This window comes from Anas platyrhynchos, chromosome 8 (genome assembly GCF_047663525.1).
Source record: "Anas platyrhynchos isolate ZD024472 breed Pekin duck chromosome 8, IASCAAS_PekinDuck_T2T, whole genome shotgun sequence".
Taxonomy (NCBI): Eukaryota; Metazoa; Chordata; class Aves; order Anseriformes; family Anatidae; genus Anas; species Anas platyrhynchos.
In genome coordinates, this window is record NC_092594.1 from 7,359,778 (window position 1) to 7,385,819 (window position 26,042).

At 45.8% G+C, this 26,042-nt stretch overlaps 1 protein-coding gene across 1 annotated transcript; it reads left to right on the forward strand.

Moving 5' to 3' along the window:
• The first annotated feature begins 1,677 nt into the window (after positions 1-1,677).
• On the forward strand, positions 1,678-20,424 carry LOC140003119 (ubiquitin carboxyl-terminal hydrolase 42-like). The gene is made up of 21 exons (XM_072041938.1): positions 1,678-1,864; positions 3,466-3,703; positions 4,443-4,643; positions 5,236-5,346; positions 5,506-5,608; positions 5,813-5,880; positions 6,037-6,107; positions 6,640-6,722; positions 7,640-7,751; positions 8,129-8,269; positions 8,464-8,564; positions 9,028-9,169; positions 9,850-10,131; positions 10,931-11,019; positions 11,554-12,655; positions 13,215-13,525; positions 16,545-16,647; positions 16,776-16,828; positions 16,935-17,001; positions 17,109-17,328; positions 19,911-20,424. Exons 2-15 carry the CDS (start codon positions 3,466-3,468, stop codon positions 12,626-12,628), a joined length of 2,817 nt encoding a protein of 938 aa, XP_071898039.1. The 5' UTR covers positions 1,678-1,864; the 3' UTR covers positions 12,629-12,655; positions 13,215-13,525; positions 16,545-16,647; positions 16,776-16,828; positions 16,935-17,001; positions 17,109-17,328; positions 19,911-20,424.
• Positions 20,425-26,042: the final 5,618 nt, after the last annotated feature.

Here is a 26,042-nt window from a genome sequence, read left to right on the forward strand (position 1 = left end):
TTTCGGCTATGTGGGGAGACCAAATAGGGTGGTTTTGAATCTTCTGGCTCTTATTCAGAGCAGCAGCATGTGGAGGGAGACAGATGCGTGTGCTTTTTTAGTGCAATGGCTTCAGAAGCAAGAGGGGAAAAAACACTTTCTCTGGGAACTGGAGAAGGTGTCCTAATCGCAGGAGAGGTTTCTAAATGGCATATCTTTGCGAGTGTTCCTGTAGTCCGGAGGTTTTTGTTTGTTTGTTTGCCTTTGGAAGGCTTTACTCTTAATCTTCACGTCCTTCAGCAGAAGTGAGAAATGTGATTTTATTTTGTGCAGTGTCGCGGACCCTCCGAAATCTACTGGGAAGGATGAATACCTCGCACAGTACCAATGTGATGACGGTGGAGACAAGGAGAAACCAAGAAGATCAAAAGAACGTGACCTCATTTCTAATGAAAATGTTTTGTACGGCAAAGAGACTTCTGAGCCTGGTGAGAAATTGCGGCAAACTTCCTCTCTCAAGTGTGACACTGAATGTAGCTCTAAAAAGCTTTCCTCCTCAGCTATTGCAGAGAGATGCAAAGGTAGAAAGGACAAGACTAAAAACACTGAGAAAGAGCATTACCAAAGCAAGAGGGAAGATGCTCCTAGTGAAGAGAAGGAGAGTCAAAAAGCAGGTCCTTCCAGCGGCCAGGTTCAAAAGGCGTCACGCTAGAGCTCCGAGTTCGGTGGCATTCCGAGGCCGTTGTGGCGGTTGTTGAGATGGCCCTGGCTGAGGTGGCTGCTGCTCTCGCTGCTGTCCCCTCTGTCCTCGCTGTTGCCGCTGTTCCCGGACCTTGGAGACCCCCGGCGGCTCCCTGTGACAGGCCCTGTGGCCCCAGGGAGCTGCCCGCCGCCTCGTTGGCCAGCCCAGCAGCAATCCTGCCAGCACAGAATAGCTCACTGCGTTTCAGGGTAAAGTGATGATTAATTTCTATTTCCTGGCCTGGGTGCTGCTTCCTTCTTTAAGGAAGCTTCAAGGTTAAAGGTTAAACTCAGTTATGTCAGGGCCCAAGTCCGTTTCGTGAAGGGGCTCTTGTACGAAAGCTTAAGCTGGGATTGACTCTCTGTTAAGCAGAGGCCAAACGTGTACCTACTGAGAAGCAGGTCCTAAGTGATAACGTTTTCTAAAGAGACTGCTAAACACATCTGAACAGTGCTGCTGCAGAACTCTGAATGGGGGGATAGCAACTGTCTTAACTGATCTGGAATCTTGAGTTTACTTTTCAGTGGACAAGAGGTGTGTCTCTCAAGGCAAACAAAGAGAGGAGTAACACCCGATACTCATGTCAACATAAATTTATGCTCAGAGCGTAGGTGTAGGAACAGCATCGGTATGTATATGGAACATCAGGAGAGGACGCTCTGTCGGTATTTACAGTTTTTCTACTACCTTGTCAGAGAGACGTTATCTCCACATTAGAAATGGATGTATTTTGAAACAGTGGTGGTGGATCGGATTTCTTCTTTCTAGTGTTAATATTTGCTCTTGAATCGTACTTAATCCTGGTAACGCCTCAATCAGTTGTCAAAAATAAACTTAAAAATGTGTAAGGCTTATCTCGTTGGTCAGTATAAAGATCAAGGCTTTTCCTTTTTCCTTTTTCCTTTTTCCTTTTTCCTTTTTCCTTTCTTCCCCAGTATTGTTTTTCTTTTCTCCTTCTCACTACAGTCTTAATGTTGTTTCTTGTCCCTTAAGTGTGTTTTCAGTGTGTTGCTGAAACATTTTCTCTTTCAATCCGAAAAAAGGAGCTGTCACTGGTGAAGATCGGAGCTTATCTGAAAATCCCTGAGCCCAGGAGCTGTCACCTTAGTCTTCCAGTCGGACAAGGACGACTTCATTTCTCGTGTAAATGCATTTTTCAGGTTTGCGTATTGTTTTTTCAGGAACGGAAAGTGTGTATAGAATGGATTTAAAATCAATCTTAAATGTAAAATGTCAAGGGAAAAAAGTTCTAGTTACAACCTCTGCACACAATTTGCCAGCTGTGGGTCTAGGAGTTTTCTTATTTACTGTGTTTTGTTTAACGTGTCTGAAGTTTAATGGATAGCAATCAAGGCGTGCTAGAAATCTGAAAGCACTTTATGCTTTGTTCTCTCAGTCATTTTGGTATAACAAACTAGCTTATGTTTTAAACCCTCCATTAGGTTAGTGGTTTCCCTATAGGTAACAAGTCCCTGCGTGCTACAGTAAGACAGTAACAAAACATGAAGTATAGAAGTTCATCCTGTCATTATTCAGCTTCTGCCTACGGACACACAATTATGCTTATTTAAAGCGGTATCACCTTGAAACCTAATCAGCATTTTAAAAAGAACTTTGTAGCAGTTATTGGCTTTTGTCCTGGAGGGCTGAGGTTTGTTTTGTTTTGTTTTACATTCAGCATTTCCGTTTCTAGCTTACATTGCCCTGTTGTTTTGCATGAGGAAAACGTGCAACTTTACAAAGCAGAACGGAAAGAGCTGCTTTTTAGTCTAACGTTTCAGTTTTTTGTAGGAGTTTTAAATGTGATAGGAGTAAAACACCAGAAGTACTGCTGCCAAAGTTATATTCAAACTCGTATTTCTTGGAGAAGCAGAAGAAGCCCAGGGAGAAATAAATTTGCAAACGTGCTCTTCATGCTCTCCTTTCCCAAGATTTCTCTGAGATATAGCCCATCCTCTGTGGGTTTTGAGGTATATGGTTCCCAGGAGTGAGAAGGAGGGCCAAACATCTCTCTTCTTGGATCTCAACATGCCAGGGCTTTAGTGTACTGCCACTTACGGCTCCGCTTTTTCACCTGGAAAAAGCGACCACATGATGTAGACTGAGGAGCCCTCACAAATTAACTTGCTATCACAAAGTGACGCCCAGAAAAGGTGTATTTAAAAGATAGGCTCATTATAGAATAACAACAACCCCCTCATGATTGGTGCAGTAGACAGTGAGGTAGAGGGCGATCCCTGGAAAGACAGAAGAAAAGGAGCAGTGAGTTCTGGGTACCTTTGTGCACACGAAACAGAAAAACGCAGGCAGTGAAGTAATAGTGTTCCGTTACTAACGCCAGCAATAGATAATTGCAACAATTATCTATTAGACCATAGGTAATAATTAACAGATAATTGTGCAACTCTGGAAATCAATAAATAACTGATTCCCCTCAGAGAATGTCTTCTACATTTTTATATTAAAAAGACTCCAGAGTTGTAATGGATTAAAATCCTACGGAAGTGAAAGAAATGGCATCAGCCACTAGTTCTGCAGAAGCTAAAAGTAATACCGATAGAGTTTAGATGGAAATTTTCACTTTGTGTGTTTAGTTTGGGGATTCTTTTTAAATCATTCATACCAGCGATTTAGTTCTTAAGGCTGTTTCTTTGAGATTAAGTGACAGGACTTCTGCTACTCTTTTCTTCTTGGAATGTTTCTTGATATTCTTACGTCAACCAGAACTTCTGTCTCTGTCGCAGATGTCAACAATGACCGTAGTTAAGAAGCCCAAATCTTCAAAGTCTAAAAAGCCCTCTTCAAGGCGGTCTGGCAAATCCAAGAAACCAAGTACTAAAACACTGATGTCACGCACCGCAAACTGGGGCCAGATACCGCCTGCAGAAGATTCAAGCCAAGTCTCTGTGGCCCAAGGACGTGGAGGTGCTATTTACTGTAGATCATCTGAAAAATCTAAGGCTTTTGCCCCAAGAGATCTAAGTAAGTGTGAGCTTTATCCTGACTCCATTTTCTTCAAAGCAAAAGTAGAAAATGCAGTTCTTACTTGTTGCACTGATAGAGAAGGGGACTAGTGTGAACAAAGACTTCAAAAGCAAATCCCCTAAGGCAACTGAAGTGACTGATGTTACAGAAATTAATTTTGATATATTTACAGTCAACAGAGAAATATGGGGAGCTTTTTGTAATGCACAGATTCATCCATGTCTTTTCCGTTTTGCAAAGAAAAGTGTTTGATTGTTGCTATTCACAGCTTCCATTTTTCACACGTTTTTTGAATGATAACATTGCTCAGGAAAAGATCTGGTATCTGTAGGGGTACCGTCATTCCTAGTTACTAGTTTTTACCTTTTTTCCGTATAATTTCAAGTCTAAGCTTGTGGTTTAAGTTATAATAAGGAAAAAAACAGTAGCTGAGTTAATCAGGTTAAAGATTATAGATGGAGAGGAACTTGGCATTAGGTACTACAAACAGAATGGCAGTTAGCCTTGCCTTAGAAAAATTAAAATGGTTGATGAAAGCTGTTTTTTTTTTTTTCCCCAAAACATTGTGTTGACCAGCCAATTTGAATTTGGCGGTATTAAAGCTGTCTGCAATAAGTTTTTTCTGGCTTGGATTGTAGCTAGCTCCTCTAGGTGCTCCTGCAGAATAGTATTTTTTTAAATACCTTCCTTAGAAACAAACAAACAAAATCTCTTTTTAAATTTAACTTTCTTGCAGTCGTTAATGATGGAATTGCTCCACCACAGAGCATTCTTTTTCCACCTGAGAAGATTTGTATGGATTGGCGAGAAACACAAAGTGTTGGAGTTGGCCTGTACAATCTTGGCAACACATGTTTTCTTAATGCTACTCTACAGTGTTTGACCTACACACCCCCACTTGCCAATTACATGCTTTCTCTCGAGCACGGCCAGTCATGTGAGTACTTTCTAACAGTATTTCGAATCTGTTGGACAGCTCTGAAGGTGAAAGAACAGCAGTGATTCTGAGACAAGCTTATTTGCCTGATTTTACCTGTAGAAGCTGGCTTTGAGCACTGTATTAGCAGTGGGCTCCGAATAGCATATGGAGTGCAATTAATGCACTGTTTGTTTAATGAATGAATTTATTTATTTATTTATTTATGTATTTATTAAAGGATCATTTATTGCTTCGTGGGAATAATGAAGTGCATTGGACAGTAATGCATTTAGTAGTAATTTTAGAGAGTAATACATTTTTCAGCCTGTGGAGTTCACATTCCTGTCAGCCTTTACAAATGTGACTTTGCAGTAGTCTTTTAGATTTCTCATCACAAAATGCATTTGAATACAGGCTTAGTGGATATTTTTATTCTGTAAAGTTGTGTGAAACGAAATGTTACAAGACTGTTGGGACATTGGCATCTTGGGAGAATAGAATGTAGCAAGGAGAGTGGATATCGTATCTATAGTTTAAATTTTACTTAGATGTTTGTTTGTAGTTATGGATATTTTGCTGGACTGGGATGCTTTCTTCTTTCACTCTTCAGGTCGTGAACAAGATTTTTGCATGATGTGCACAATGGAGACTCACATTAACCAGGCCCTGCGTTGCACTGTTGATGCCATCGAGCCTACGCATGTTATCAGTAATCTCAGTCGTAAGTGGCTTCAGATGTGTTTCTTTTCGATAGCTTGTAATCTTCAAATACTTATTTGATGTGTATAAGTGGTTTTAACACTAGAAAGAAGAGAGATTTTAGAAATACAAGAATGATTTCATTTTTAAATGAGGTGAATACTATCATCTTCTTCTTTAGGAATAGGACAACATTTCCGTTTTGGCAGTCAAGAAGACGCACACGAGTTCTTGCGCTATACTGTTGATGCTATGCAGGAAGCGTGCTTGAATGGAAGCACCGAGTAAGCATAAACAAGTTCACTTTCATACATTCTCTAGCACCTTCTAGTCCTTTATTTACTATCAAAAATGATCTCTAGCACCTTTTAGTGCCTTATTTACTATCAGCAACGAAAGTCTACATCATCCTTAGTTTTCATAAAACTCTTTGAAGAGTTAACTGTGCGCCTTAAATCTTCTGAGGTCTGATTCTAATTTATTTCCAGATTGGACAGATCTTCTCAAGCTACCACCATCATTCATCAAATATTTGGAGGATTTCTAAGATCGAGAGGTACTTTAAAAAATATTCCTGTCCTTAGAACTGATCTGTGTCTTTTGTCGGTAGTAAAGCAGTCTGTAGTTTGTCTAAAGTAGTATCTGTCAACAACTTGAATTTGGACAGTTAGTCTCCTTCACATAAGGTTAAGCATTTATATTTTGCTTCCAGTGAAGTGCTTGAATTGCAAAGCAGTTTCGGATACGTATGAGGCATTTCTTGATATCACTTTGGATATAAAGGTAAGATGTTTTCTAAATATAATTCATGATGTTTAAGTACATGCATAACTTTCTAAATTAAACTTGTTTACCTTGAAAAACCAAACCACATATAATGTTAAAACATAAGAGCTTGGTGGTGCTAAGGAAGTGGACTGGACTTTGTCCTTCTGTGGAACCCACGTAAATAGTCTCCACATTTGCATTGGGTTAAAGGGGAAAGAATTCTCTTTCTGCAAAAATTATAGTGCTGTCATACTTCTCTGTTGTTCTACCCCAATGTACATCTAATTGTTAGACTGATGAATTTGTCCCCAGTATTGATGACAAAGCACACTATAGATGCTGTCTAGGCTACTGGAAAAGTATTTGTTCCGAAGTCAAATGACTTCCAGGTGAGGTCAATGCTGAGCATGCTCTTTCTGCCTCCTTCTTCACAGTGCTCATAGTAGATTGCTGGAGTATGTTAGTAAGATTCTCTTATAAACTACTAGTACGTCTCTGGAATTTTGAATTTACGGTGACTTTACGCTCTTCTTTCTCGCTCCTCTAGGCGGTTTCATCTGTTACCAGAGCTCTGGAACTCTTTGTGAAACCTGAAGAGCTGGGTGGAGAGAATTGCTATAAATGTAGCGAGTAAGATTTTGACGAATTAGGTCTTAATCCTAGATGTCAGTTTTATATGTTGCATGACTCTGTTGGACTACCTCTAAACTTTGGATCTACTTACGAGTTTTGTGGAAGTTTATAAAACACTTGGATTTTTGTTTCTTTGGAGGGGGGAAGTCTTGTTCAGAGGCATTCCCTATGGGTTTGCAATTCTCTGGCTCGTATTTTGCCATCAGAATTCAAAAAGAGATACTTTTGTTCTTTCTATTTATTAGCTCTCGACAGTACTTTTCTTGATGTAAACTGCCCAGTTTCCGTTGTTCCCTGGGCTAGTGGCTAATTTTCACTGCTTACACTGTAGGTCCTACCTTGGAGCGGGCAATGTATCAAACTGAACTATTGTGTTTCCAAGGATGGCAGACAGTTTCAGTGTCTTTCCAGACAAGCTCAGTACATGAAGATTTCCTACTGTTAAATGTCTCCCTCCTGTAGAATGACCATGTGCTTCTGTTGTATTTTTGATGTTGATAGACGACCTATGTTGGAGATTATTTGCAATTTCTAGTCCTGGGGACCAAGGCTCTCTCGTTCCACTTTCATTATTTGTATTTCCCTTGAAAGCTGAAAGAATGTATCCAGGATTGGAGTTCAAATAGCCACTTTTGTAGACCAAGAAATGGTACCTTGCCATCCAACCTGGTAATACCCTTTCGTGAGAGATTCCTGTTCCCGCTATGCCCGGGGTTTTGGGAGAATTTACCTTCTTCACTGTATTAACAAACCTGACACGCAGTGCATGGGTTTATGAAAAGAAAAAAGACCAACCTATTATGCAAGTAAATGTCATTCAAATAGCATAGGCGTGCGTGAGACATTAAAACGAGTTTGTTTTGGGGGCGAAAAAAGAAGATGCCTTCAAACAGTTATCTCTGCTTGTTTTTAAGGTGTAAAAAGATGGTTCCTGCATCCAAGAGATTTACCATACACCGTTCTTCCAAGGTTCTCACAATATCACTGAAAAGATTTGCAGATTTCACAGGTGGAAAGATCAACAAGGTATATTTACCACTGTAATGCAACTATATCATCGTGTAATGGGACATCCCCCAAAGCTGAAAGTTGTTAATATTTTCAGACAGTAATTGTAGACTAACGACTATGGCTTATTCTTTCTCTTAATATCAATAAAGTTCCCGCTTGACAAGAAGCATATGCTTTCCTCTGAGAAGGCTGATTCATCAGGAAACAGTTCTCTGCAACTTCTAGTCTTAAACATTGTTTATGGGAAGACTTATTTGTAGTGAATCAAGAAATATCTTCTAGAAATATATTCTAGAAATAAATTCTAGTCTGTGTTTTTTGGAAGTGTTTTTCTCTGGCTAGTCCACGAAGTACTCTGGGATAATTTTTCTATCTTCTTGGTCTCTCTTTAGGAGGTGAAATATCCGGAGTATTTGGACCTGAGAGCCTACATGTCACAGTCAATGGGAGAACCACTGCTCTATGCCTTATACGCGGTGCTGGTACATCGCGGTGTCAGCTGTCACTCAGGACACTATATATGCTATGTAAAGGTAGAAGTCAACAGCATTTCTAACAGGGTAAAGGTTGTGCTGGCAAACCAGTGAAAGCGTGACTAGCAGCTACTGTTTCTAGGGAAAAAGATTTCATTATATTTTTATTTGACACGTGTGTATTTTGTTCCTATCCGTGATTTCATTTGGAACACGTGCAATTCACCTAAAGAAATGGTTGTCTTTATTTGCAGGCTGGTAATGGACTTTGGTATCAGATGAATGATGCTAAAGTAGTCCGTACTGACATTAAGAGAGTTCTTGGTCAGCAAGCTTACATACTTTTTTATATCAGGTAATAACAAATCTTAACATGTGTTCAGAAGAGATTTACTTTCCTGTTATTGATATTTTTCTGTTTTGCAAGTGTTTTTCTTGCTATCCCAGGGAAAGATTATTATTTGTCTAATTCAGTTCTGTCTAACCTGAAATTCTCTGTGTCATTTATTATCTTTTGTTGCTTGGCCTGAAACTGCAGCACTTGTGTAAATTGCTATCTATGTGTTACCTGTAGCTGGCTAATTTAGAGAAGGAGAGAAATGAAGGTCATCTGTCGTGTAAGAATGAATTATTGTTCTGAAAGTGATAGTCTTAGTAGGAAGACTGTTCTCTCCTTTTCAGTTTGTAGTCTTGGCGAAGCCTTCTGTAGAGAAGGCTTCCATATCGTATGAACTGTTCCTCTAAAATTATAGGATGGGATTTAATCCAAGAGTAGGCTGAAAGAAAAACTAAACTACGATCACTGCTCTTTTCTGAAGGCGCTATGATTTGACACTTGGAGAACGTGCGTTTTACTTGCCAGCACCATCTTATCCCTGTTCATTCCCTCCTGGTCAGCAGGGGGCTAATAGTAAGCAGGCTGGATTTATGGGACCACGACTTCTTCCTCATATGATTAAGGTAATTCAGGGAAGTGGGAGGGCAGGTAACGGCACCAAACTGCTAGTGGGTTTGGGGTTTGGTGTGGGGTTTTTTGTTTGGTTTTCAGCATCTTAGTTTTGTTTTCCTTCCCATGCTGCAGCTTTCTTCACAGCCTTCATGCTACAGCCAGAGTCATTCAAACAGTGGTTACTGCTAAATTGTGCAGCCATGCGACTCCATTACTTTATACCTCCAAGACAGCTTTCTAAAGCACAGAGAGCTACGCTCTTTGACAATTTAAGCAGAGTGTACTAATCCTCGAATCATTTAAAAGAGGACTTGTTTTTCCTATCGTCGTCACTTTAGCTAAGACAGGGAAAACTAATTGTCTTATTCCTGAGCACCAGAACAATTACTTCAGGCTTTTCAGGGTATGTTTAAAGGGGAAAATAAATATATTTGGGAATAGCAGCAGGTAATGTTAAGTTGTTTGGCTGGTTTTCAAAGATGATGTTAATTTGATTCCAATCGGCTGTAAACCAAAAGCAGGAATTGAATACGCTTATTGGACTTGCATTTATCTTTAAAGGGCAGTGTGTTTTTCTTTGTAGGTGTTAAGACCATTTGTAGAAATACTCAGTAGGAGAGTTTTGTGTTTCAAAATGTTAAATGCAGTGTTTGCGTTAATCCATCTTGCCATTTCTTCTTTTTAAATACAGAATTCAAGCCGTTTAAATGGAAATGGATCCATAAAAGAGGACGCAAAGACCACTGGTGTCACCCTAAAAAGGCCATCTTCAGCACCACCAATGGCCTGTGTTCAAAACCAGACAATTACCAGGCCTTCAATTACTGATCCGTCAAGAAAACAGAAGATCACCACCAGTATTCACAATAAATTGCCTGCTCGTCGGACTGTGTCACAGCCTGACTGTCTTAGCAGTGCTGCGGAGGATGAAGATCTCTACCAGGCTGTTCCTTCATCCACAATTACAAATTCGGTAATGCAAATGAAGCAAATGCAAACAAGCAAAAAAGTTTCTGATGAGATTTTTGTGGAGCCAACAGTGAATGAAAATCCTAAACTCAGCTCTGATAACACAGTCCCTTACGGTGCAGAATCTTCAGGAAAATCTGAGGAGGAGTCAAAGGGCTTATTTAAAAGGAATTGCAATGCAATGTCCTCTAATGGAATTTTGGTTGGAAAGGTAGTCCGTACATTGCAGCATTCCAGTTCTTCCTGTCAGAATGCTGACGAAGGAAGATCCCAGCATGAGCTGCCAAAAACTGATTCACTAAACGGTGCTATTAGGTTAGTTAATGAATCGAAAGAAAACGGACTGAAACTTGATGATTCCACTTGCCGAGTTGAACCTGTTAAACCTTCTGAGATGTTCTTTTCTAAAACAAATGGATTGCTTGAAACATAGATTTGCTCCATCGAGAATTTCTCACCTATGATGTATTCGGGAGTGTTTATTGTGTTCCTAATTCAGGTGAAATACTGAGAAAACACAGCACAAATGTGATTGTAAGACTTTGTGGTATTATCCCATTAGAATTTGCAGACCTGAGCTTACCTTAGAACTTGTCAACTTAAGCTCAGCTGAGATAAAAATTCCTAAGTTTCATAAAGTAGATTTTGGGAGGTGAGTTGGGGTTATCTTTGAAGTGTAGATAATGCATACAACTCAAAACGGTCTTGCTTACCATTTAATGGAGAAATTCTGACAAGACTAGTCCTCAGTACTACTACAAATAGTATTTTTTTGTCTGCTGACTTGTGCGTTTTGATTGCAGATGCCTGGAGCTATGCCTTCAGTCAATCGAGAAGTCATCACGGAGTCCCTCACAGCCAGCCAGCTGAACAGCTTGTCAGAGGAAACGAGGTAAAATGAGCACAGTCTGATTAAGACAAGACCTTATGGAAGTTCGTTACGGTTTTATCTGTCTACTAATAGTATTTAATGGAAGGATTTAAATTAGTACAATTCCATGCTGTATGTCCAGCGTTACGAACAGAACTACTGATCAGAACTGAGCATATCACTCTGATGCAGGTTGGTGCCTCAAGGAGAACTCGTGTTCCTTCATAGAACGTTTTCCCATTTTTCTCCACTGTCTGGAGAAACACTGGCTGATCCCCGCTCGCCCCTATGCCTTTTTTCTCAGAGCAGCATGTGGAGGGAGACAGATGCGTGTGCTTTTTTAGTGCAATGGCTTCAGAAGCAAGAGGGGAAAAAACACTTTCTCTGGGAGCTGGAGAAGGTGTCCTAATCGCAGGAGAGGTTTCTAAATGGCATATCTTTGCGAGTGTTCCTGTAGCCCGGAGGTTTTTGTTTGTTTGTTTGCCTTTGGAAGGTTTTACTCTTAATCTTCACATCCTTCAGCAGAAGTGAGAAATGTGATTTTATTTTGTGCAGTGTCGCGGACCCTCCGAAATCTACTGGGAAGGATGAATACCTCGCACAGTACCAATGTGATGACGGTGGAGACAAGGAGAAACCAAGAAGATCAAAAGAACGTGACCTCATTTCTAATGAAAATGTTTTGTACGGCAAAGAGACTTCTGAGCCTGGTGAGAAATTGCGGCAAACTTCCTCTCTCAAGTGTGACACTGAATGTAGCTCTAAAAAGCTTTCCTCCTCAGCTATTGCAGAGAGATGCCAAGGTAGAAAGGACAAGACTAAAAACACTGAGAAAGAGCATTACCAAAGCAAGAGGGAAGATGCTCCTAGTGAAGAGAAGGAGAGTCAAAAAGCAGGTCCTTCCAGCAAGAGGAGGTGTTCTCAGAGCGTGGAAGTTGTTGAGCAAAAGCGTCACAAGCAGGAGCACTGGGAGGGAAGCAGGTGCAGATCTTTCCCTGGTGAAAGAAACAGCCCTGAGAATGGCAGAAGAGCAGTCAAATATTCAAGGTACAGATCTGGCAGCGGAGGAAGATCAGAACAAGGTAGCAATAGATATTCCCGATCCAAAGGGGAAAGAAGTTGGAGCAGAGAAAGATACTATCGAGATGAAGCACGGAGATGGGAAAGATGTAGCTATTACAATGATTACTATTCACCTCATGCGACAGGAGACAGTAGAGAGAGAAAGTTCTCTCACGGCGCTGCAGCCTTTGACAAATGGACTGCAACTTACTACGGCAGGTCACATAAGCATTATCATTACAAAAGTGGATGGCCTCACGGTTCCCTCTTGAGAGATGAAGATGGACGTCGCTTTAGCACACCCCAAGCAGACTTGCATCGATGCTCGGTATCTCAGCAACATTCTGGAAGACATTCTCGTGAAAGACATGCGCTTCCACCTGTGTCAGCTCATTTGGAGAACTGTCGCCAGAAAAATGAAACAGAAGGAAACAGAAAAAGAAAATCTACCCGTGCAGAAGGTAGTGAAAGTGAAATAGAAAGGAAAGACAGAAAGATAGAAAAGGAGCTTTTAGGTGGTGAAAAAAATGCAAAAATATCACAAGTTCTAGAAGAAAAAGAAGTCTAAGGATAAACATGGAGAGAAGGATTCCAAGTAAGCAAGGATTCCAGCATACTCCGCATTTTTTATTCTAATTCTTTTCTGGGTGCTTCTCATGTATTCCTTCTTTTTTTTTTCTTTTTTTTTTTCTCCTTTTTTTTCTTCTATTTTTTTCTTCTTCTTCTTTTTCTTTTTTTTTTTTTTCCTGGTAGTTTCTAAGTTACTTAGATAGCATCAGCTGGCTGGGGATCATGTTGTTAGGTTGATCAGTGAAGATAGGAAAGCTATTGCTGAATTGTGTCAGAGCACTAGCTTTGGACCACATAGTTGGAAACACATCCGTACACCATTCTGGATTAGGTTAAAAGTTTTTTTCTGCTTGCACGTATTCCAGAGCTAGCCATTGTTAATGATCTGTGTACAAACCAGGACCTATGGTCCTCCAATCTGAGGGCTTAAGTTTGCTACATCTAAAGTAAGTTGCGTGTGCACAAAGCACCACAAAATAGCTGACATGCTGCAAATCATCACCTGTGGTAAAATAAATAAAGTTTCATATAGGCAACAAGTGCCACATCTTTTTTTCTCTTTTAAACTTGCATGTTTCTTTCAGACTTCACGATTTGTGTTTCTGTGTGCTGCACTTTGACAATGCCAATCGCAAGCGTAAAACAAGAAGAAAAAGGAGAAGAAAAAGAAGAAAAAAGAGAAACAGCAGGAAAGTGAAAGGCTCCTTGGAACACTTAGATCCTCGTTTCCAGAAGATAACGCGGGAGAAGAAGGAAGAATCCCATCCTCCAGATGGCTCTTCGTGTGAGCAATGCAGAAGTGAGAGCAGTAAACAACCTTACAAGGAAGGGAAGCCTTCCAGTGCAGGCGAAAGCAAGAAATACAGCTCCGTCTCATCCAACGAGTGTGTTAAAGGTAAGTGGCCGCAGTGTGTTTGAGGAATTCCTTTTCTATTAATGTAGAGATTATTTCCAACAGTCTTGAAGTGCTTGGTGACTTAACAGTCTGCTGGATATTAAAAAAAAAAGTTGATGGACTTTTTCTTTCCGTTTTTAAATGACCACTAGGAAAGAATGCCTGAAATAAAGAGGTGAAAGGCAAATAGTTTTCATTTGGTGTGATGATTAAGTGGCAAACAAGAGGAAGAGTTGCAAGATCCCTTCTTAAATTCAGTCCAGCCAAGTAGGAAAAGTAAGCGTGGACAGCTGTATCTTGGCAAAGAAGATAGTAGGGAGCAAGGAGGTTTAGCAGTCAAGATGGAAGGTGATGCCATGAGGCTTACAGGCTAGTAATGTTCTAGTGAAACCCAGCCTTCCTAAAGAAGCCTGCCTGAATAATTCCTGTGAATAACAGACTCTGTTCAGCTATTTCCTAACATAGAAGTGGTGCTGACTGCTTCTTCAGAGTAACATAAGTTAGTGATACTACTGAAATAGTTGTGGTTCAGACGTAGATCTGATTTCTCCTAAGCACGCTGAATTCACAGCTGTTGATCCTCCAGCGGAGGCTTTGCAATTGAACACCTGTGGATAGGTAAATTTCCCGCTGTTGTTCTCCTCTCCTCTTGTTTTGTTTTGTTTTGTTTTCCTAGTAGAATAGGCATAAGACTCTGAAGAAACAAGCTGCTTTTTTTCATTTCCAACACTGGCTGTTCCTCCTGAGCCCCGCCTTCTATTTTTGCAGTCACAGGATTTTCATAGTTTCTTCTTCTTCGTCTTCTTCTTCTTCTTTGTCTTCTTCTTTGTTTTCTTAGTCTTCTTTGTTTCTTCTTCTTCTTCTTTGTCTTGTTCTTCCTTTTCCTGGTCTTCTTCGTTTCTTCTTCCTCTTTCTATTCCTCTTCCATTTCCTCTTCCTTCTCTTCCTCTTCCTTCTCTTCTCCTTCTTCTCCTTCTCCTTCTCCTTCTTCATCTCCTTCTCCTTTTTCTTCTTCTCCTTCTTCTTCTTCTCCTCCCCCTCCTCCTCCTCCTCCTTCTTCTGCTTCTTCTGCTTCTTCTTCTCCTTCTCCTTCTTCTCTTTCTTCATTTTTTTAATCTTCTTAGTTTCTTTGTCATCATTGTCACTGTTTTCGTATTCTTCTTATTATTATTATTTTTCTTCTTCTTTTAATCTTCTTCGTTTCTTCGTCATGGTCGCCTTGGTCTTCTTCTTCTTCGTCTTCTTCTTCTTAGTTGTTGTAGTATTCCTCTTCTCTTTCTTCTTTCTTTCTTCTTCTTTCTTTCTTCTTCTTCATCTTCATAGTCGTCTCTTTGGCCTTACCCTTTGGGTCAGGACGGCTGGTTCCTGTGAGCCTGAGGCCAAACCCCCAGAGCTCAGGATGGCTGGCACCTGTGCCGCCCGAAGCCAGAACTCCGGGCTTCTGGAATACCGGCCTCCTCGCCTCCCAAGCCTGGCTCCACATGGCTCAGGATGGCTGGCAACTGTGCCACCTGAGACCAGCCCCCCAGGCCCTGGGACAGCCAGTCCCCGCACCGCCCGAGGCCCGTCCCTTGGGGCTCGGGGCGGTTGGCCCCCACAACTCTGAATGCAGGTCCCCCCCGGACTTCGGGCACATTTTAGTGTGGCACTGCCCAGGTGCATTTCTCACGTAGAGCTAATGAGCAGCTGAGGTAAAGGAGCTGGGAACAAAGAGGTATTGCACAACAGTATGTTTCATCAGTAGTAGTCAGCGTTTCAGAGGGGGTGGGCATCAGAGCCGGCATGGTAGTGAATGTTGGTACTCTGTTTTTGCAGATGATGATGAGTCTGGCAATTGACTAAGATGTCTCTCAGTGCCTGTACATGTCTTGAGGCAGAGGGAATTTACCATCCAGCAATCTGAGATCTAAGTTGAGGGGCACCTGGTATTTGCATATCTGGGGTGGCTTATGGGAGCTGGGAGTCAGAGCACCGTGGAGCCACCGGGCTGAATATACTCAGTGCTACTGTGAGGGCGGTTCAGGCTGGGTCATGTTCAGGCTGCTTGTGGCTGGGTCACCAGGCTAATAGAAGAAGCAGGGGGTACCTTGTAGCGTGAGTGCGTGTGCCAGGCAGGACAGTTCCCTTCTGTTCATCTGTCTTGTAGTGTTGCTTCTGCAGCGTGTGTTCTGAGTTATGCTCTCCTTGGGTCTTGATATCCTTCTTGCTTTTTGCACTGGACTGACTAGACTAGGGACTTGGTAGCTGTGCCAAAGGTCCTAAATGCCTGTTTCGTCATCATGGCTCTGATCTGAGCACTTCCTGTCTTGCAGACGCTGCAGAAGTGCAGATCTGTTTCAGGTCTTGTGCATCACATTTGGTTTTAGATCGCATCTGTTTCCATCCTCACTCTTGCAGAAATCACCTGGGTCACATCAGGAGCTCTTGCTTGAGAGTTCATTTCCTAAGTGTCTTCTTACAGGGTTTTCACTGCACGTTCTGGTCTCTAGTCTTAAAGGCAGGCTTTTTATGCCTCCATCGTCCCAGTTCTGGCAGTTGCTTCCAGTCGCATGTCGTGACACTTGAGTCTCTCCTTGGGTCTGCTGCAGAGCACCTGTTCAGACTTGCTGTTGCAGTAGGGCTTCCCTCTGGGGGTCATTTTTTCTTGCACCTTGTGTTCTGTGTTTTGTTTGTAATGTTTGTAGAGTGCCTGTATGTGTGTTTGGTCTGGAGCTGTCCTGCCTGGCAGTTAGTGATGATAGCTATGTGGCAGTGCATGGGTGTACTAATACACTGTCCGCACTGTTTTTTGCAAAGACATCCAGTCTACTTCTGGGCACATACTGAAGGGCAGCTGGCACGGTCATCTCAGTGGTGTTTGGCAGATGTGGAGGTGGGAGAGTTGAGCTGTTTGCGAGCAGCTGTTCGCATAGTGCTTGAATAGTGCTAGAGGAGAGATGTGTTGTTGAATTGTCAAAGCTTGCGGATGTGGATGACTTTTTTTTTCCTTTTTTTTTTTTTTTTTTTTTTTTTTTGCCAGCCTTAGATAAACCTTAGGAGGAACCAGTCAAGGGAAAGAATACCTTCCGGAACTGTCAAGCTCTCGTTCAGCAGCTCAGTGACTGGCTTGGTCTACTTCTGAGGTGCTGATGCAAGGGGGCTGCTGTTTTGAAATGATGATACTGTAAATGGGGTCCTTTGTGTTGTTGAGGGATGGGTGCTAATGCTGGCAGCTGAATGATTATCTTGTGACTATTTTCATTTATTAAAGCTGAAACACAGTGTACAACACGGGACTTGACGACCAGAGCTGCTTTTGGCAAGGTAAGCAGTGAACAGATGTAGCACTTACTTTAAGGGTGTGGTTGTCACTACAGTTACCTAACTACTAACTACAGAAAATACAGTAAAAATCCTGTTTATATTTCAGAGGTGTTGTAGCTGGCCTAAGACAGCAGATGGAAGCATCTGCCTTCAGGGCAGGTGAGGGGGCAGAGGTAAGGAAGCAGATGAGAGTAACTGTCCTAGCTGTGCTGTGGCTTTGGTTGATGCCTCTGCCTATGCTTTTCTTTTTCTTTCACAGGCTTTTCTTTCTCTCGCACAGGCTCAGAGGGGCCAAGCTGTGCTCTGAAGAGCAGCACGAGAAGGGCGGGCTGGTTGCAAGCTGGATTGGAGCAGAATGGCCAAGTAGCACAAGGTGACTGCGAAGGGTATCCATCTTGCTTTGCAGGTGCCATGGCAGGCTCTCCACAGAACTGGCTGAGGATTTGAGAAGAGGTTACAGAGCATCAAGGAGCGGCCTGTGCAGGGATGGCTTCCAAATGGTATGGTCGCTTTCTCTTCTGTTTATCAGGTGCCATAGGCGAGGTGGGCTGTGACATTAGAATTTAGAATTGGAATAAAGCACAGGTCACTTGAATGCCGCAGGGCATCTGAGAAGGGTGTTCTAGCAGAAAAAGCTTGTCTGGCATGGTGGTGCCTGATGACAGTGTGTTTCCTCAGGTGAAGCCCCATCCTATCTAGCCTGCACACCTATCTGAGAATTAAAGCTGCTTTCCAGTAATTCAGTAAAGTCAAGTTATGTCTTAGCCTTGAGCATCTGGGGCCTGTGCCTGGGCATTTGGACCTGTCTGTAACATTTGGCACTAACAGTAATACTTTTTTTTTTGGCATATGTTTAGGGTTTGGGGCCTGTGTCCGAGATTAGGGACCTGGTTCAGGGGGGGTGGGGTTGTAGGAGCTGCTTGAACACCTTTGGGTCCCGGGTCTTGGGGAGGATTGGGGCTTTTTGTACACCTTTGGGGCCTGTGGGGGTGGGTTCGGGGCCTGCATCTGGGGGCTGTTGGGAACTGCTTGTACACTTCTGTGACCTGCCTCTGGGGGAAGGTTGGGAAGCTGCTTGTACACTTTTGGGGCCTGGGTCTGGGAGGGGCCGGGGTGAGAGAGGGAGTTGGGAGAATCTTATCAAGTAGTGATAGAGCGCTGACAGCATTAAATTGGGATGCTACTTAGTGTCTTTGCTAATTATGGTTCATTGAGCAAATTAACTAAAGCAAGAAGCCTTGGGTCCCTTACCAAGGTCAGTCTCTTAATAAGAGTGTGAGCCTATCTTAAGAAACTGGTAGAAACTGGTCCTGTGGATGGACAAGAGCCAAGGAACAGCTGAGTCTGCGCAAAGACAAGAGGTCAACTAGTGGTAACGAGGAAGAGTCATCAATCTTGTCGTGGTTTAACCCGGCCGGCAGCTAAACACCACGCAGCCGTTCGCTCACCCTCCCCCCTCCCTCTCTGGGACGGGGGAGAGAAATGGAAAGTGAAGCCCGTGAGTTGAGATAAAGACAGTTTAATAAGACAGGAAAATAATAATAACAGTAATAATAATAATAATAATAATACAATGATGACAATAGTACTACCACTAATAATATGTACAAACAAGTGATGCACAATGCAATTGCTCACCACCCGCTGACCGATGCTCAGCCTAACCCCCGAGCAGTCCGGCCCCCTCCCCCGGCTAACCACCCCTATATATTGTTTAGCATGACGTCAGATGGTATGGAATACCCCTTTGGCTAGTTTGGGTCACCTGTCCCGGGTCTGTCCCCTCCCAGCTTTTACTGCACCCCCAGCCTGCTCGTTGGCAGGACGGAGCAAGAAACTGAGATGTCCTTGGCTTAGTATAAGCGCTGCTCTGCAACAATTAAAACATTGGGGTGTTATCAGCACTCTTCTCATCCTAAGCCAAAACACAGCATTCCACCAGCTACTAGGAAGAAAATTAATTCTGTTCTAACTGAAACCAGGACAAATCTTCATCCCCACGACCCCCGATTTATGTAGGAATGTTAATAGTTCTGCCTCAACCAGAGGCTGAGATCTCAAAATCATGGGTGTGACACCTCTGGGGCAAAGGGACCATGATGGATCTGAGAGAGTTGTCATGGAAACAGAAAAGCAGTTAACAACCTGAGTTCATGTGTGAGCTCAGATTGCCAGTGGGACTGCTCAGGGAACTGTCAATGACTGCATTCCCCTGACCATCCCCCCACTGAGACCCTAATCACCTCAGAAATAATGAACTATTTGTTATGTAAGTACCAAAATCTGGTTAAATTGGGAATTGAGAACCTGTTCCAACAAGGTCCAAAAGAAACCCCTATGGAATTTTTGGACCAACTTTGAAATGCAATGGAAAAAAAAATAATAAGAAGAACTTGGACCTGGCTTCAGAATGCAAATAGAGGCAATTGGCTAGCCTCTTTCTAGGGCAATTGGCCCCTAATATCAGAAAGAAATTGTCTTAGGCTGCAGGATAAATTTACAACAGTCAGGAATGACGGGTCCTGGGGCATCTACTCTAGCAGGTCCACTAATTGAAGAAAAACTAGGAAACGAAGAGAGAGGCTTGAATTTGTTGTTGGTTACGGGAGCTTCTTCCTCTGTGTCAATTAGTCTGTAAATGTAAGAGGAACAACTGGCCAACAGGAAAAGGCATTTTTTTTGCAATGCTTGAAATTTAAATTGGGAAAAATGATTGGAATTACAAACTGAGAAAAACAGTCAAGTTTGGTTCATGGTACTAGATTTACAGGATGCCTTTTTCTGCCTGCCCATGGTAACTGAAAGCCAGAAACTCTTTGCCTTTGAATGGGAAAATCCTAACAGAGGATGGAAAACTCAGCCTACTTGGACAGTGTTACCACAGGGGTTCAAGAATAGCCCCACCATATTTGGGAACTGTGATCTTGAAGCTTGAAAGACCCCTTCTGGAAAAGGGGACATTGTTGTAACACACAAGTGATATCTACTGAAGAAGAAAAGGAATGTGTATATTGGACTATTAGTTTCCTTTTTTTTTTTTTTTTTTTTTCACTAATACCCTGAACACAGCCTTTTTCCTTAGTAACAGAGTTTACAGATTACCCATTCATGACTGCATCAAGACCACGGACACGGTATACTCCATTTGACCAGACTTAAAGGATACATCCCTAGAAGATGCAGAGGATTGGTATATAGATGGCAGCAGCTTCATCTGCCAGGGACTTTGCCTCACAGGATATCATCAATCTTCATCCTCACGACCCCCAACAACCACCACCAGAATACACTGCGCAAGTGCAGATGGGAGGAGTTTATGGAAATGACTCATTGGAACTAATTTTAATATGAAGCGGGGACAGGTTATGAATATGTATAGGCATATTGTGAAACTTCATGCATATGTAACTCTTTACTGCATAAAACCAAGGCATGTTGCTGCATCAGGTGCGTATGACTTTGGCAGGGCTACCCCCCATGCTGCCCAGCGCTGAATAAACATACCTACTTTACAATCTTACTGATTGTGGAGTCTGTTTTCCACAAGTCACAGTCATGGTGAAAGTTTAATATAGCAAAGAAACAGTGTGTATTAGGTAAGGTGAAAAATAGAGTTACACCTCCCAGAAGTCCCAGTCTGTGGTCTTTAAGCTTTTTTTCTTGTTGGGGGAAGGGGGAGAGGGCCAAATATTATCCAGAAAGGTGACCAAATCCGTGCCTAAAAAGCTCAGCTGATAAAGCTATAAAAGGTTTAAAAAATGATCTTTGCACAGCAAGTTTCAGTTTTCATGAAGCCAAACTGAGATAAATCCAAAAATTTCTACGGGTTTAAAAGAATAGCTTGACATCAGGAGGGGGTTCTTCACAGAGAGGGTGGTTGCACACTGGAACAGGCTCCCCAGGGAAGTGGTCACTGCACCGAGCCTGTCTGAATTTAAGAAGAGATTGGACTGTGCACTTAGTCACATGGTCTGAACTTTTGGGTAGACCTGTGTGGTGTCAAGAGTTGGACTTGATGATCCTTAAGGGTCCCTTCCAACTCAGGATATTCTATGATTCTATGATTCTATGATAATGCTTACTAAAATATTCTTGTCATTCACGGTAGTAATGGAGTGAGTGAACTTGTTCCACACAGTGACCTTACTTTATTTAATTATTTTTTTGTATTCCAGCAAACTGTGTACTATCCCAGGATTGTAAGCATGGTCTTGTGTAGCATTGTCATTCTGCCCCACCGCTCTGATATCTAACAAAGTAATGCTTTCTGAATGTTGTATACGAATTCTTTCCTTGCTTATGTAAGAGGTCGATGCATGTGTTGCCTAGTTTGTCACAGAGTGTCTCTGAAGTACTGTTTTATTTGTATTTGTGAAGACAGAATCAAAGATAGCAGCTCGACGACTCCCACCGAGATGGTCATTAAGACAAAACAGTGACGTTTCCAGCATATATTAAAAAGCCTGGAGGAATTAGCATAGCTTGCAGGAAAGTGTGCTGGAAAGAGATGTTATTTGACAGCAAGCTTGAAAATGTCGTCTTTTTACCAAGAATGCTGAGAACTGATGCGTCGGCCCTGTGTTTGGATAGGTAAGTGAGTTAAGAGGAGATGAGTGTAGAGTTTGTAGGGGAATTGGGATGAGAGATGAATGAGAATTTAACCTCTTTTCCGTGCAAGCGTGTTTTTATTTTGTTTTAAATCCCATACTTTTATTATCCAGAATTTTTGACATAACTCTCTATTTTAACTGGTTCGGGTTTTGGCTAGCAGCAAACTACAGAAAGAAATAAGATTCTGAAGTGTCCCTGGAGCTGCTAAGTCCACCTCTTTATATGTTCCCTAAGAAGATGCCCTGGATTTAAAGACGGTGTGTATTAAATGAAGTATGAGAAGAAACAGCTTCTTTGGACACCTGCACTCCTCTTCTTTAGCTCGTGCAGAAAGCTGACAGCCTGTCTCACTCTCGTCAGTGCTATCCCACGAGCTCCTTTAGGAGCTCAACACCACGTTTGGCCTATTGCGATCTTCCTGATCCCCTCATTTCTGTGCTGCAATGCCACCATCCATGAGAAGTCAGGTAGGATCTGAAGACCTTTGAGTGGTTGGCTGGGGGGGGTCCACAGCAGCGTGCGGGACCTGCCGGGGGCTTGCCAGTAGGGGGGAATTCTGCTGCCGCTCCTGGATATCCCTGCATGGCTCTTTGGTGCAGGTCTGCCGCTACACCTGGGGGACTGCAGCAATTTGCTGATGGGATTCCACCATGGCACCTGGTGGCGTGCCCAGGTGGTGGCTGGCCAGGGGGGGGTCCATCGTGGTGCTCGGGGTCTCACCGCAGATCGCAGTTGGGGGTACACTGCCGCGTCCCTGATCCTGCTGCTGCTCTCTGGTGGGGGTCCACCACTGCTTCCTGGGCCTTCCAGGGTGGCCGGCAGGGGTCATCCACTGTGCCCAGGGGATTGCAGCAGCTCTCTGGTGAGGGTGCGCTGCAGAGATTGGAGGCCCGCCAGGGCTTGCGGGGGGGAGGGGTCACAGGTGTGCAGGGGGGGTCTACTGGTGAGCCTGGTGCCCTGCCCGGACTCACAGGGCAGATTCATTGCTGCACCTGTGGGCCCTCTGGGGCTCGCAGGAGGCTTCACCAGTGTGCCTGGGGGTCACAGTGGGGGGTCTGCTGCTGCACTGGGGGTCCAACGAGGCTCACACAGGGGGGTCCAGCGGTGCGCACAGAAGACCCGCCTGGGCTTGCGGGGCATGGGTCCACCAGCAAGCCCGGTGCCCTGGTGGGCCTTGAAGTTGGGGGTTCACCGGTGCAAATGGGGCCCAACTGGGGCTCGCATGGGGGGGTCCACCAGCACACCTGGGTGCCCACAGGGGCTTGAAGGGGGATGTCCACCAGACCACCCGGAGCCCTGTAGGGGCTCGCAGGGGAGGTTCACCGCCTTGCCTAGGTGCTTGCAGGGCTTGCAGGAGGGGGGTCCACCACTGTTCCTGGTGGCCCACTGGGGCTTGCAGGTCAGGGTCCACTGCAGCAACAGGGGGCCCATTGGGGCTCGAAGGAGGGGGATCCACTGCCACGCCCAGGAGCTCACAGGGGGGGCTCACCACTGTGCCCCGGGGCCCAGTGCGACTCAAAGGGAAGTGTCCACAGCTGTGCCCTGGGTCCCGCTGGGGCTCACCGGTGGGGATCCATCACTGTGCCAGGGGCCTGCTGGGGTTTGAAGAGGGGGGACCGCTGCTGTGCCCTGGGGCCCGCAGAGGTTCACATGGAGGTTCAGCCGCTGCACCCCAGGTACCTGCCAGGGCTCACCGGTGGGGACCTGCGGCCATGCCCAGGGGCCTGCCTGGGCTCAAAAGGGGGGGGATCTACTGGTGTGCCCAGTGCCCTGCTGGGACTTACGTGGGGGGGGTCCACTGCAGCTACTGGGCACAAGCTGGGGCTTGTAGGGGGGTTAACCGGTGTGCACGGTGCCCTGCCGGGGCTCGCAGTGGGGATCCACCGGCGCACCCAGTGACCGACTGGGGCTCACGGGGGGGGGTCCACTGCCGAGCCCTGGGGCCCACGGCAGGTCTCCAACATGTGTCCACCACCACCCTGGAGCACGCCAGGGATTGAAGGGGGGGCCGTCCACTGGCGCACCCGGGGGCCCGCTGGGCTTGCATGGGAGGGGTGCACTGCAGCTACTGGGGGCCCAACAGGTCTCAAAGGGATGGAGTCCACCAGTGCGCCCAGTGCCCCACCGGGGCTTACGGGGGGGGGGGTGAACCAGTGCACAAGTGGCCCAGCCGGGGCTCACAGGGGGATTCCATTGGCCGTGCCTGGAGACCTCGCCAGGGCTTGCAGTGGATGTCCACTGGTGCGCCCAGTTACCCAGCAGAGCTCACAGGGGGGATTCATCAGCACACATGGGACCCTGCCAGTGCTCACAGAAGGGTGTACACCAGCACAACTGCGGTGGTTCACCAGCATGTTTCTGCTGCCACACCGTGAGCATGGTGGGGCTTGAAGGAGGGGTCCACTGCTGAGCACGGGGGCCTGCAACAGTTTGCTGGCATGGGTTCACCAGCCACATTGGGGGCCTGCCAGGGCTCACAGGGGGGAGTCCATCAGTGTGCCTGAGTGCCCTGCTGGGGCTGGCAGGGGGGTCCAACGCTGTGACTGGGGGCCCGTCGGAGTGGGGGGGGCGGGTTGGTGGTTTTACTTCTTTAGGCGGCTGGCCTCCACCACAACCACTCTCTCACTTCCCCTCCTCAAAGAGGAATGGGGAGAAAACACAATGAAAAGGGCTCAAAGCTTGAGATAAGGATAAGGAGATCACCCAGTAATTATCGTGGCAGGCAAAACAGACTCAGTATAGGGAAAAAGTAGGATTTATTGCCTACAAGTTGGAGAAGTGAGAAACAAATGAAAGAAACCAGAATCACCTTCCCCCCACCCACCATCTTCCACCTCCTCACCCTGAGAGGCATGGGGGAATGGGGGTTATGGTCAGTCTATAGCACTTATCTGCTGCTCCTTCTTGGTCACTCTCATCCACTGTGCTATGGAGTCCCTCCCATGGGATGCAGTCCTTGCTGAACTGATCCAGCGTGGGCTTCCCATAGGCAGCAGTTCTTCAAGAACTGTTCCAGATATGGGTCTGTACCATGGGGTCCATCCCTCAAGAGCAAACTGCTCCAACCTGGGTCCCCCACAGGCAGCAGCTCCTGCTCCTGTGTGGTCTCCTCAGCAACCGGCTGGGGTGGTCAGCAGTGGCGTGTGGGACCTGCCATGGGGTTGCCGGTAGGGGGGGTTCCGCCACCACTGCCAGAGAGCCTGGTACAGCTCTTTGGTGCAGCTCTGCCACCATGCCTGAGAAACCGCTGCAGATCATCAGTAGGGGTCTGCTGCCACTCCCAGAGGCCCACTGTGGTCACCAGCGGGGTGGCTGCTGCGGCGCCCAGCAGCCTAGCAGGGATTGGTCTGCACTGGGGGCTCCGCCGGGGTGCATAGTGGCCCACTGGGGGTCACAGTTGGGGTCCGCTGCCTCATCCAGGAGCCTGCTGATTCTCGCTGGCGGGGGTCCGCCGCCACACCTGGGAACCCGCCGTGGCTCACTGGCATGGGTCCTCCATGGCACCTGGGAACTTGCTGTGGCTCGCTGGCATGGGTCCTCCATGGCACCTGGCTGCCCTCTGGGGACTGGCTGGCTTGGGGGGTCCGCAGCAGTGCGTGGGACTTGCTGCGGGGTTGCCGGTATGGTGGGTTCTGCCGCTGCTCCTGGAGAGCCTGGCATGGCTCTTTGGTGCGGGTCTGCCACCAGGCCCGGGAAACCGCAGCTATTCACCGGTGAGGTGAACACCCAGAGGCCTGCCGTGGCTCCTCCACTACACCCGGAGGCCTGCCACAGATTGCTGACGAGGTTCCGCCGCCACACCCCAGAGCCCCCTGATTCTCACTGGCGGGGGTCTGCTGCTGCACCCAGAGGCCTGCCACGTCTTTCCTATGGGGGTCCACAGCAGCCCCACCCAGGAGATTGCAACAGCTCACTGGCAAGGGTGCTCTGCAGCGCCCTGAGGCCCGCAGCGGCTTTCCAGCGGGGGTCTGCTGCCTCTCCTGGGAACTCGCAGCACTGGGAACTCCAGGGAGCAGCAGGCTTGGGGGGTCCGCAGTGGAGCATGGGACCCACGGCGGGGTTGCTGGTATGGTGAGTTCTGCCACTGGTCCTGGAGAGCCTGGTGTGGCTCTTTGGTGTGGGTCTGCTGCCAGGCCCAAGAAACCACTGCTGTTCGCCAGCAGGGGTTCGCCGTGGGGATCCGCCGCCACGCCCAGGGACCCGCAGTAGCTCGTCGGCGAGGGTCCACTGCAGTGCCTGGAGGCCCACCGTGGCTTTCTGACAGGGGTCCACAGTAGCTACACCAGGGGGTCCACTGCAGCTGTCTAGTGGGGGTCCGACACCGCACATGGGAGATCACAACAACTCACTGGTGAGGGTGCTCTGCAGCGCCCGGAGGCCCACCACGGCTTTCTGACGAGGGTCTGCAGCAGCCATACCAGGGGGTCCACCAGGGCTTGAAGAGGGGGGTCGGCGGCCGTGCCCTGGCTCCCGCCAGGGCTCATAGGGGGGGTGTCCACTGCCACACCGGGGGGCCCGTGGCAGGTTGCCATTGTAGGTCCACTGACGCACACGGGCCCACCAGGGCTCACAGGAGGGGGTCCACCATCATGCCCGGGATCCT